General features: G+C 38.9%; 1 protein-coding gene across 10 annotated transcripts in view; it reads left to right on the top strand.

Moving 5' to 3' along the window:
- adgrl2b.1 (adhesion G protein-coupled receptor L2b, tandem duplicate 1) overlaps window positions 1-12,303 on the top strand; it is an 85,568-nt gene that overhangs the window by 19,036 nt on the left and 54,229 nt on the right. For all 10 annotated transcript variants that reach the window (XM_086172322.1, XM_086172327.1, XM_086172324.1 and 7 more), the window contains one exon: window positions 6,075-6,285. In XM_086172322.1, coding sequence (XP_086028448.1) covers window positions 6,210-6,285 — 76 coding nt within the window. In that variant the 5' untranslated portion in view covers window positions 6,075-6,209. The remainder of the gene's footprint in view (window positions 1-6,074; window positions 6,286-12,303) is intronic.

Raw genomic sequence — 12,303 nt, 5'->3', positions numbered from 1 at the left:
TAGACTGGTGCAAGACATGTATGCTCGCTGCGAGACAGTGCGGAGGTGTGCTATAGGTGTAACAGAGAAGTTGAAGGTGGAGGTGGTACTTCATCAGGTATCAGCTGGGGCTAGACAGGAATCTCTGTGGACCATGATGTTTGCATATGACATTGTGATCTACAGTTAGTGAGAACAGGAATAAAGTTGAATAAAATCTTGAGAGGTGGAGGTATGCCCTGTACAGGAGAGGAATGAAGATTAGTCACAGCAAGACAAAATATATGAGTGTGAATGAGAAGAACCCTGGTGGAACATTGAGGCTATAGGGAGTGGAGATTAAGAAGTTGGAAGATTTCAAGTACTTAGGGTTAACATTCCAGGGCAACAAAGAGTGTGGAAAAGTGGTAAAGAAACGGGTTCAAACAGGTTGGAATGGGTGGAGAAAAGTGTCAAGGGTACTATGCGATAGAAGACTATCATCCAGAATGAAAGGAAAGGTGTACAAGACAGTTTTGAGACCAGCAATGCTGTATGGTCTTGAAACAGTGACAATGATGTAAAGACAGGTGGCAGAGCTGGAGGTCACAGTGATGAAGATGTTGAGTGAAAAGGATCGATAGGATCATGAATGAGTCTATCAGAGACACATGCTGAATGTTTTGGAGAGAAGGTCAGAGAAGCCAGACTGAGATGGTTCAGTCAGAGGAAGGATAGTGAATATACTGTATTAGATGGATGCTGGATTTGGAGGTGCCAAGCAGGAGGTCTAGATGAGGACCAAAGAGAATATTTATGGATGTGGTGTCCCCTGCCGCGACCCCTGAAGGGAAAAGCTGAAAGGAAGAAGTAGGCAGTATGATGGAGACAGAGGACCAGTCAACAAATAAAAATCATACTAAAAATAATTTGTTGCACATGAACCATAAATTCACAATAAAAAAACAACTTACCGCTTACAGCTTTTACCACATGCAGACCAGTGCATAAAAATGAAAGTGAAGCATCCAGAACTACACTAAATTATACAAGATCATTTGTGTTCGAATGATCTTGACCAAGTTCAATGACTCTGTATACATTCTTAGAAATTGATGTGGATATTAAATTTGTAAATTGCAATAATAATGAAGGTGAATAATAATCAAACCAAATATGATATGGGTTCTCTGTCGATCAATTAGCGATAATACATCGATAAGAGAAAATCACCCTTAACCCTGTTCACAGTCCAAGTACGCCCTCTTTGAAAATGTTTCCAAAAAAAACGTCGAACAAAACCTTACTCCTGGGTGGAGTTCATAACTGTCTGAGAAGTGTAGCTTCTTTTCCTCCAACTTTTAACGGCCTACCAGTGTCTTGATACGTAAGTGTGTTGATGTTTATGCTTAAGTTCTGAAATGTTCTCTTTTATGAAAAAATGTAAAAATTTGGCATCATGACGTTTTCTACATCCTTTAACTTTAGTTATAATAATGCTGCCTTCATCATTTTAAGAATCTATATTATATTGCCATATTATATTCATCCTGATCATATTTTCGAACCATAAAATCCCCCACAATTAAATCCCCACTCCCAAAATGGTTGTTTTTATTGGCAGCTAGAGTTTTAAAGGCAGGCTTCATGACTTATTTGCATGCTGATTTTAGTAACATCCAATTTTATCCTTTGTCCAAGTGTGTGTCTTCCTCCAGCTCTTTTCAAGAATGAGCACCACCCTCTTTTCATGTTGTTTGATACTAACCTGGTTGTTTAGACTGGGTCATTTCTTTTCTTTTCACTTTTGTAAGTTTCTTTGCTCAATCCTCTCTGTTTCACAATGTCCATCTGCCTGCTGGCACTCTAGCTTATCTACTGCCTCAGTCACTTGGCCATGAGCTGCTGAACACACCAACTGCTGTGTGCTTTTGTAAAATTGTGAGGCGTTGGAACTTTACAGTTTTTTTTTTTTTGGGGGGGGGGCAACATTTGTAACATGGTTTCTTTTTTTTTTCAGAATTATCCTTGTTTTCAGTGGCCTTCTTTAAAACAATACATAAAAGCTGTCGATCCATATTAATTTAGCCCTTTTAAATGTTACATCTATTTTTTGGACTGAAGAAATGAACACGAAAATTGCGAAAAAAGAAAATTGTAAAACTCTCGTTGAAATATCTAATATATAGACTTAACAGTGCTTGTTGAGCAGAGTTTGTGATCGCACAAAAGACACAAAAATGACTCAATCTCATACAAATGTTATTCAAAGCAAAACACAGCCATTTTATATCAACCCGAAGGCAATCATGTTTAAAGCTTCATCAAATGGTATTAATAGATATTTATATGATATTCTGCTCCTTCTAAAACTTTGTTCACAATTTCTTAAACCTCATGTTTATATTAGATGTTCCAAAACAAGTGCCTTTGGAACATCGTTTTCAGATTTGTTTTTGCTACCATTGAAACCCAACCAAATAGCAAACATTAAGATTTGGGAGTTTGTCTGTGGAGGTTCTCAGTCATCCAGTTCATGGTGAATTCTTGTTGGAATCTTCTTGTCATGGCAACTGGACTTGAATTTCTGGACTTACAGACGTTCCACCCCTCATCCGAGAGGCTTCTTCAGTTCAAATTTGGGAGTATTTTCAACATATGGTATTTCATTCTGTTCCTACTTTATAACAAAACTGCCTTCAGTCACGCCAGGATATTTATTTCAATATGGCAAAGTGTCACTGTCATACGTCTTACCAGTTCGGTGATGACTCCGCACAATGTCCTCGATGTCTATTTCTCGCCGTTGATGGCAACCTCCTCACATTACTGGAGGAGCCAAAGAAATGACATCATGTCCCTCCAGGGGTTGAAAGCGCAGCCCTGACAGGACTGTCATGACAAAAGAGTTTCTTGGGAATGCCAGTGAGTGTGCAACGAGGACCAAGAAAATATGCCTGGAGGCTGTGTTTACTCAGTTCCTGTCGTTCTTGTCTCCCACTTGTAACCCATCAACCATTTTCTGACATTCAAAACTCTCTCTCACATGTTTTTTTATCTTCTTAATATATAGCATAGGGGCAGGATGGAAAATTCTCCAAATAAGAAGTTACTCTGAGAGCTGAGGACAAATCATCTTGTCATTATGAACCAGCCTACTCAAGCCACATCTCTATTTTACTTGTATGTTTACAGCTTGCACTTGGACTTGCACATTAGTTTTGTTCCAGCCTTAGTTTGTATGTATGTATGCACTCTTTATTTCGCTCTTCTGAGCTTTGACAATTGAAAATAAATTAACATTCCTGGGCTTTATTTTTGCCTCCTCTAAGCTTGTGGAGAAAACTTGGAGGTGAACCCAGAAGGTCAGCAGTACTCACAGGCTGTCAATCCTCCTCTGTGACCCTGCCGCCCCTTTCTTTCTCCCCCTTCCATTCTTCTTGTCCTCTGCGTTCCCTCTCCCATCCATTTAGTCCCTCACGGCTTAGAGACTCCCTAAACTCCCCCTTCTCCCACTCTCTCTTTCACTGGATGCCTCTCCAACATGAGTGAGGCAGACACAAGCTTTGTCAAAGGAGCCCCACATTCGCTCTGCCGGCTGTTGCGCACAGCCTTGTATTTCATTTTAAGACATGTGAGCTGTCTCCTTCCATCCATTTATTTTAATTATGTTTTAATTGCTTGCTGTCCTCTTTTAAATGGTTGCTTATTATTTCTATCAAGATGATGTGAAAAATTTGCTTTGGACTGTAATTTTGTCCATTATCTGAAGTGATGATAGATTTCTCTCCTTGGGCCTACACTGTGTATGTATAGGAGACAAAAGGAAAACATGTGGTGAATATTTGCGGGTCATTATTCATCTCATACGTGGGCTTTTTGTCTCATTTCCTGAAAAATATACTGTTAATAGAAAGACAAATCCTGAGAGAATATATATAGCTATTTTTCAGAAAAAGATGATCAAGGTCACAATGAAAATGATGAATTTTTACTTAAGCCAGTGGTCTTCTGGTGAATATTATTTGTTTGAGTTCATTAGACTGAGTGTAGGTGGCGACAGTTAGTCATAACAGTTTCTATTTCACATATCTGCAGCAGTGGAGCACGATGTTCATCATGTGCAAATTGCTGACCGAGAACAAGTAACCTCAATTCCCAGCTTCAGGGGGGGCTTTGTGAGGATAGTTCCTCAACGCGATCTCTGAGGGGTTAAAGATGCCTCACTTACAGTACCTCTTAAAATCAGTTCCTTCTCAAGGATATCTTATCCCCCTCTAAGCCAAACTTCACCCCCTGTCCCCTGATGTGAAATTATGATACATCTGTCAGAGTTTGTTCAGAGCATGTGAATCTTAATCACATAATCCTTTTTTCAAAGTTCCAGCCATTTCAGCATAGGGATCTGACCAAACAAAACAATGTTTTTAGGAAGATGAGCATCCCTTCGTCCTCACGCAGCTTAAGGGAAAAAGGAGGGATGTTACTCAGTGGGGTGACCAAGCGGGTGGGGTCGATCAGGAGAAAGAACCCCAGGGTGTTGAGGGCAAGCCTGCATCCACGGGTCTTGGCAGGCTCTTGCCCCCTGGTGCCTGCAGGGGCTCAGTAGCCCAGCAGGCCAGAAGGCAGGGGGATGTCCCCCCAGCAGTTTCCAATCTCCTCCTGTCAACCACCATAATAGTTACCCCATGGCCCCAGGCCTTATATGTGGGGATGATAAATGGCAGATTTGAAAGGGAGGAGGGTGCCACGTGTGCTTCTGGAGACTGAGCCAAAATTGAAATGGTTGGAGTCCTTCGGGGAGACTTGACCCAGTAGGTAGTAACAAAAAGTTTTCGATGAGACTTTTCCATGTGGCGCATTGGCACCTAGTTGGACCTGATCCATTTTGTTGCAACTGACAGGAAAAAACAACTAGCAGGCAAAACTACAAGTGCTAAATATGTAGCCCAGTTGAATTGATGAATTATAAGTTAGGTCTAAAGTGCTTTTCCTTGAAACATCATATGCTGCGCAGTAGCTCAGCATAGGTGACTTCATATCAAAATAAATACTCAGTCTGCATCTAGTGGGCTGAAGATTCAGTCAGCGTGTATTCAAATGACCTTATATTGGTGGTGTATGGAATGTATCCAATTGTGACATAAAGTTTTACTCTGTATGTTAATGTGAAATCTTCCTCTGTTTTGTGGCTTTCAGTGGTGCCAAAAATATCCAAATACATGAGCAAGACCAAGAGAGTGATCTTGACTGTGACTGACTGTGCCCAAATTTAGGTTGATTATAAAGTAATAAGGCTAGTTAACCGGTAGCTTTCGAGGACCCATTTTGGAGTTTGAAGCATTCTATCTCCTCTTCATGGTGACAGCTACCAAGTGACCATCCCGTGTATGTGTGTGTTTCTGCAGATATTTCTGTTTGTGTGCTCATACACTCTTGATAGCGACCACACTGGAATAAACAAGATACAATGTAAAGGTCTGTGTATGTTGCTGCTTATTTGTGTGCTTTCTTGCTGGCAGGAGTCTGTATCCTAGGTTATTTATTTGTGCAGACGTGCAAGTTTCACATATGACAAAACATATCGCTCCTTAGTGTTCAACTTTGGTAAGCAGCTTATCTTTTTTGTGTGTTAGTCTGTCTCAGACACTAACCTTTTGCTGCTCCTGCAGACAAAGGACTGTTTTTGCCAACCTTTGATAACAAACGAGACAAAAGTAGCTCACAAAGCATTTGTGTCTCTAATGGCGTCCTGCGTGAACGTGTTGCCGTAGTGACAAGCTTTTTACCCATGAGGATCCGGGAGTAAAAGGGGGAAGTTGATCATGGACGAAAAATGAGGCTGTGTCAACATTCTCTTGTAAGATGCTGCACAGAATCGAATAAGCTGCAAGCACCTGCCACACTTTGTTTTAATTTCTATGCTCTCTGAGAAAGAAGCCAACATTTCCCAATGACTTTTCAATACTTTTTTTTTAATTTGCATATTAAAACCCCGTTAGCAATCAGAAAATATTATTGTTTTGCCGCCTTATTTAGTTGTAATAGTGCATCACCCAAATTAAAGTTTTGATAAAACGTACCCATCTAATGGTGTGTCTCCTCTTTTTTTACAGATGAAAGGATGATCCGTGATGCTTCTCTAACAACTACTGATTGCTGACATTGCTCAAGCTTTCTGCTCTCCCACAAAAACCCACCAACTTCTATTATTGGCCTTCAGGCACCAGAATCTTTGCATACAGCATACGATGGCCTCTGTGTTGCTGAGATGTTCGTTGTTTCACTGCGCTGTGCTCCTTCTCTGTTTCTTTCACTCTTCACAAGGTAAGTTACAATGGAGTTATAAAGCCAACCAGTGTACGTTTGATACTTGTCAACCTTTTAAGGAGCAATTTGTTATTCAGTTTTTGAATGTGTTGAATTTGTTAACCTTGCAAAAACACTGAAGTGCTGTTATATAGTAAGCTTGCTGCAGTTTCCTTCAGTTCCATTGGTGTTTATTAAAGCAATTCAGATGCTTAATACTGAAGTCAATATTCCTGCCAACCCATGGACGCTAACACCAAAACACTCATGGCACACTCAAACACCTTTTCAACAGGATGAAGTTAATAAAGGTCTCCAAAATTACTTTTTCTTCAGTTGCTTCAACACTTCCTATTGAAACATTTAATTTAGAAAAATGAAATACGTGTGTGATTTTGACCCCACTCTTCATTTACAATATCCATATGTGTAAAATAAATCACATCTTTATCAGCTTTAACCTCTAAGCACCAGTTATTGCAAACACTAATGACTTTTCTTTTGAATCTTACTAAAATATATCAAGCGTAAGACAGAGGTGAAGTGGCAACCAGAAAAATCTGTCCTCTTTATGTTTCATTCATTCCCAGTTTAGTCTGGTGATGTCAGGTTAATAATGGAATGAGATGAGACCAGACAAGTCTAAAATTTCACGACAATGTGACAGATGGAGATATTGTAGAGTAAAACCTAGCAATCTTGGTTTTATCATTATCACCATGATTCAACAGACTGAACTTTCATGTCGACCATTATTAAAATAACAGCTTGTGTGCTGTTTGGTGTGTCATATCTAATATCATAGTCATTTGTTAATTTGCTAGTCTTGTGATAAAATAACCATTTTTTAAATTATCTGAACACACCATCATTTTTTGGTCAGAATTTCATTATGATAAAGGAAACTATTTAACTTGATGTTACGTAACATAAATTATGTCTTTCTTCCTCTGAAGTGTGCACTGGTAGATGTTAGTGTCACGTGTTTTGGCAGAAATTTACACCATAGTCTGCTAGATAATATAAAGATGTCTTCATTTTTTTCCACGCCTATTTCAATTTTAGAAATATAATATTGGTAGTTTAACTTTTGTTGATGATGTGACCTAAGTCACAGCTTTAACCTGCTGTAATTGTTTTCTTTACATTGTATTTGCAACCACACATTACTTAACTTACTATAATAAGGATTCTAGGGATGGATATGCCAAGCGAAATATAGGGGAAGATCTTAAAGGATATTTATGGAAGTAGTATAAGAGGACATGAGGTTAGTTGGTGTGAGAGAAGAGGATGTAGAGGATAAGGAAGATGTAGGCAGATGATTCACTCTGGCGACCCCTGAAGGGACCAGCGGAAGGCAAACAAAGAAGATACTTAAATTACTCAGAACGATCCTTAGTGGCAGTCTTTACTACACAAAGGACGTTTTCCAGTAACAGAAATTATTGTTAACCAATATCTCTACGTTTTGAATATCCTACTATTCCATCATATGCATAACAATAAAAGAATCCAAACATATACAGGATATCCACTCTTTCTCTTGCTCTCTTATGATCACTTTCGTTCATAAATCTTTACTATTATTTGACTGAATGTTTGCTGATGTTAGAATCTCTTGATAAATCAGCACCACACTGATGTTGGAGATGTCCTTTTGATGTCCTTTTCGATGAGGGTTGAGGTCTTGAGTGAGGTTGGTTTTGAAAATACCGGTGTGAAAATTGTGCCAAGACTAAATAGGTGAATTGGCACCTATGACTTTATTAGTTGCCATAAAAGCTGCCAAAAATTAGACACCATCATGCCCTCCCAGTACTGATACTGTGAAACAAAACCCTTGATTGCTTAACTTGAGTGTTTACTCGTGCCATCTCCAAAAATAGTGTCTAAGTAATGTCTGTAACATTTGCTGACTGGAGCTTGTCATCACTATGTTTTCCAAATCGTTGGATGATCCGAAAATGCCCCCTTTTCACCTAAATAAAGTCAATCTAAAACGCCATCAAATATGGGGCAGAATGAGAAGAGGATTTATCCTCTGGATATTTAATTGTCTGCAGAGACGTTATAAGCAATTTCATTTGACCCCCCTCCCTCACATTTGATTGGTACATTTGGCGACAATTACAAGTATTGTCCCAAAACTGTCTCACCTGTTATATGCCAATCAGAACCACTTGATGATAATCATTCCATTTTCCCTTTTCATTCCCATTTTACTGGAAACACAGTAACCCAAAATCACAAGCTTGTGTGCCAAGCACTGATTACAAATAGATGTTGAACTAAATTCTTTAGGGGGCTTCCTTTTCAATTTTGACGTTGTTCTTTGAGACTGGCTGATTCTATGCAGCAGGTCATCCCAGCAGTCTTCCAAGATGAGATGCAACCCATACCCCCACCATTACTGACTTTTAGAAATTTTAGAAAGGGAAAAGACTTACTGAGAAATGTTACTAAGCCTTTTAAAGAATAGACATCTGATTTGGCCTGACGTAGAAAACTCAGTTGAATAGGCCTGTTAAAATACTTAAAGAGGAATACTGCTTTGGTATGCAGAAAGTCCAGGGTTTGAGTTTCAGTAGATGTGAGGCCTCTCATAGCTAAGAATGCATATTTACCATCAGTCAATAATGGAATGTGTATTTTGGTGTCTCTGAAAACACGTTGCTCACCTCCAGCCTGTCCACCAGAACAACCCAGCATCTCTACTTATGATCCGTGTTTTCCTTAGAGTTCTTGCTGTGAACACTTTGATATTAGCTCCTGTCCTTCAAAAGGGAATAAAATAATTTCCTTTTCATTCAAAACAACTATTTTAACATGAAATCCTTCCTATCTGAAGTGTTTCTTCCCTCTTGGCTTTGACTTTTCTTGACCAGTAGGAAGAGTTAACACTTGCCAGCGTTTTGAAATAATGGATTCAGAACCACTTGGCTGGGTTATTTACTTAAATGGTCAAGTAAAGCAAAACTTCATCTTCTGCTTTTTCTCCTTTCGGCTTTTCCCTTGAGGGGTCGCCACAGCGAATCAACTTTCTCCATCCAGCCCTATTCTTTGTATTCTCCTCTCTCACACCAACTACCTTCATGTCTTCTGTCACTACGTCCATAAATCTTCTCTTTGGTCTTCCTGGAGACCTCCTGCCTAGCAGCTCCAATTCCAGCATCCGTCAACCAATATATTTACTATCCCTCCTCTGTACATGACCGAACCATCTCAGTCTGGCTTCACAGACCTTCTCTCCAAAACATCAAACATGTGCTGCTCCTCTGATAGACTCATTCCTGAGGTCAAGTAAAGTAGAATATTGACTTAAATGAGGCCTCATTGACAACAAAAGCATAAGGAGCAGTTATGGAACAGTCAATAGCTGTAAAGTATCACAGGAGAAACTGTCTTCGTAAAGGCTAATAGCGGGCAAACAGACAGGCAGTGGTTTCCACTTTATTTTGTTGTGAAATATTTCTAGGGCCATTCCATGGATAATGAAGTGGCTCATGGAGTGTACGAGCCGTTGCAATCCCTTTGAATGACTCAGATCTGCTGCTGATGCAGCTTAGACATTACTTATTACGATAGGTAATGGATAAAAGCCTGTAGCTAGTCCTGTTGCATGTTAAGGTTTCACTCTACAACCCCATGTAATGAATCAAAATAATACAGAAAATCGCACCGCTAACCTTTGGAATGGTCCGATATTAAACATTTTCATAGAAAACAATTCAGGGAACCTAAAGGGGGAGATACAGTATATGTATGTTAGAGAGTTCAGAGTAAACAGTGACAAGAACAGCTGTATAGTGTGTATACATTTTGGAAAAGATTGGCAAGCACAGCAACGCTCACAAAAAGAAATGAGAAACAGGTCACTTTTCATATAGTACAAATAAACAAACCGGCGCTCAGACTGCAGCTTCTAGTTTTGAAGATTTTCACGTATGGACTACCAATAATCTATAGCAGATTCCTGGAGGCAAATGATTTCTATAGGCAGTAAATTGTTTCCCTACACATATCATATGAGCAATTAGATAGATTAACAGGCTCTCATTATGGGGCTCAATCCCCCTGTTGCTCGCAGATAGCAAACCTGATTTGCAGACTGTTAATAAATACCATGCCTTGTTTTATGTGCAAAGTATGTCGGTACCTTTATTAATGCTGGTCCAGTACTTAGTATTTAAATGAAACAAAGAAAATTGGTGTTTTTCACTGCCTAGCAAATAATGTAACCAAAAAATATGGCCCAACTGCTTCATGGTTCTCTGCATGACTAAAATCAGGAACCTGTCATTGAGTGACCAAAGGCAACCTAGAGGCTAAATTTCATTAACTAATTGCATTTCTTAAGGAGTAAGATATGTGCTGTGGTAAAGTTAAAATATGACTTCTAGTAGATGGATGAGCACCAACTGTCTCACTCACTTTCAATGCCAAAGGTCTCCCCTAGTACATTGAACTGGATAATTGTGCATTATTCCATTTTTTTCATGGAGATTGGCCTTAATTTACTTCTAGTGAGTGATAAATGTTGTAAAAAATAGATGATTAAAAAACGACAATATAATGCATTTTTGACAATATTTAACTGCCAATGCTAAATAAGATGAGATGTGGCTTCCTGGCTTCAGATGCAATTTTTTTGTTGCAAGGCCGATGATAGGAGTGACTGTGAATGTAAAATATAACTGTAAAAACAGTGAAAGTGAAATCATATTACATGTAGTTAATAGTTAGATTACTCTCAGTTTCTTGTGATTCTAATGACTGAAGTACAAACATTCAAATTAGTGAAAGTATGTTATTTCACTTCTATCCCAAGAAATGAAAACATTCTGTCACAATCAGTGTTAAAAAAGTAAAATCACACATGAATTAAAGAGCAGTACCTCAAAACCTTTTTAAATTGATATATAGAAATCACATGATCTTGAGCTTTTTCCATTTTTGCTTCCCATCATCTTTGTTTTGTCAGTAATAGGTAAATAATAATTTGTTCTTTATTAATCTCCATGGGGAAATTTGCTCAGCAACACTTTGACACACTAGGAGGAGCCGGGAATTGAACCAGGAATGTTGAGGTCCAGAGATGATTGCTTGATCTCCTGCACCACACCACCCTCACGTATTTGTAGTTATTGGAAGCTTGCTCTGTCTGGAGACTGCTTGCCTTTTATTTTTTCTTTAAGTATTTGCTACATGCTTGGGTCATTAGATAGGTCTATAAAATGATACTTCTGGTGTTCTTAAAGTAGTTTATGCTATTATCAGGTTTGTTTTAGATGTTTCAGACTGCCCAGTCTGCAGAGTCAAAGGCACTAGCAGATAGCCAGACACTATCTGTGTTTGAACAAAAGCTGAAATCTGACTCTTAAAGGTAAAGAAAGCCTGATTTAGAGAGGATTATGTCTTGTAGTTAGTGTCAACAGTGTAGGTTTGCTGTTGTATTTAAATGGCAAAAGGAGAGCAGGCACTTTGGCCTTCATATCTAAATATTATACATAAAGGAAATGTAATGATGTGATGAAATGGCCTGCATTTGATAATTGTGTCTTATCTTCAGAGATGCGGATAAGAGTGAAGATGGAATGTTTGCTTATGTCTTGCAGCACAGGCAGTGTGTGTGAATAGGATACATAAGTATTCTTATGTACTTATATACACACACACACATATACACACACACACACACACACACACACACACACACACACACACACACACTAGAGGGATCAGCAAGTAAGTGTTGGATATACAGAGGAAGCTGGAAAATGGTCAAAGATTCCTTAGGGGTTTTGTGTTTCAGTGTTTTATTTTCACCAGTTTTTTCCTCTTGATGTTTTATATAGCACACCATACATCTGTTTCAAAGGGAGATTTTCTTGATTGTGAAAAGCATACGAGCCGGCTTGTTTTTCACACCAAAAGGTTGCAAAGGTTAACAATATGTCTTAGCACAACATTTGTCTCAAGCAGTGCCATATATTGTGCTGATAGAAGCGCCTCCCTTGTGCTATACTGGTATTT

Source organism: Fistularia commersonii, chromosome 25 (genome assembly GCF_037954325.1).
Source record: "Fistularia commersonii isolate RoL2024-O1a breed Wild chromosome 25, RoL_Fcom_v1.0, whole genome shotgun sequence".
NCBI classification, from domain to species: Eukaryota; Metazoa; Chordata; class Actinopteri; order Syngnathiformes; family Fistulariidae; genus Fistularia; species Fistularia commersonii.
The sequence above is the reverse complement of the archived record's forward strand: the minus strand, read 5'-3'. Positions and strand labels throughout refer to the sequence as shown.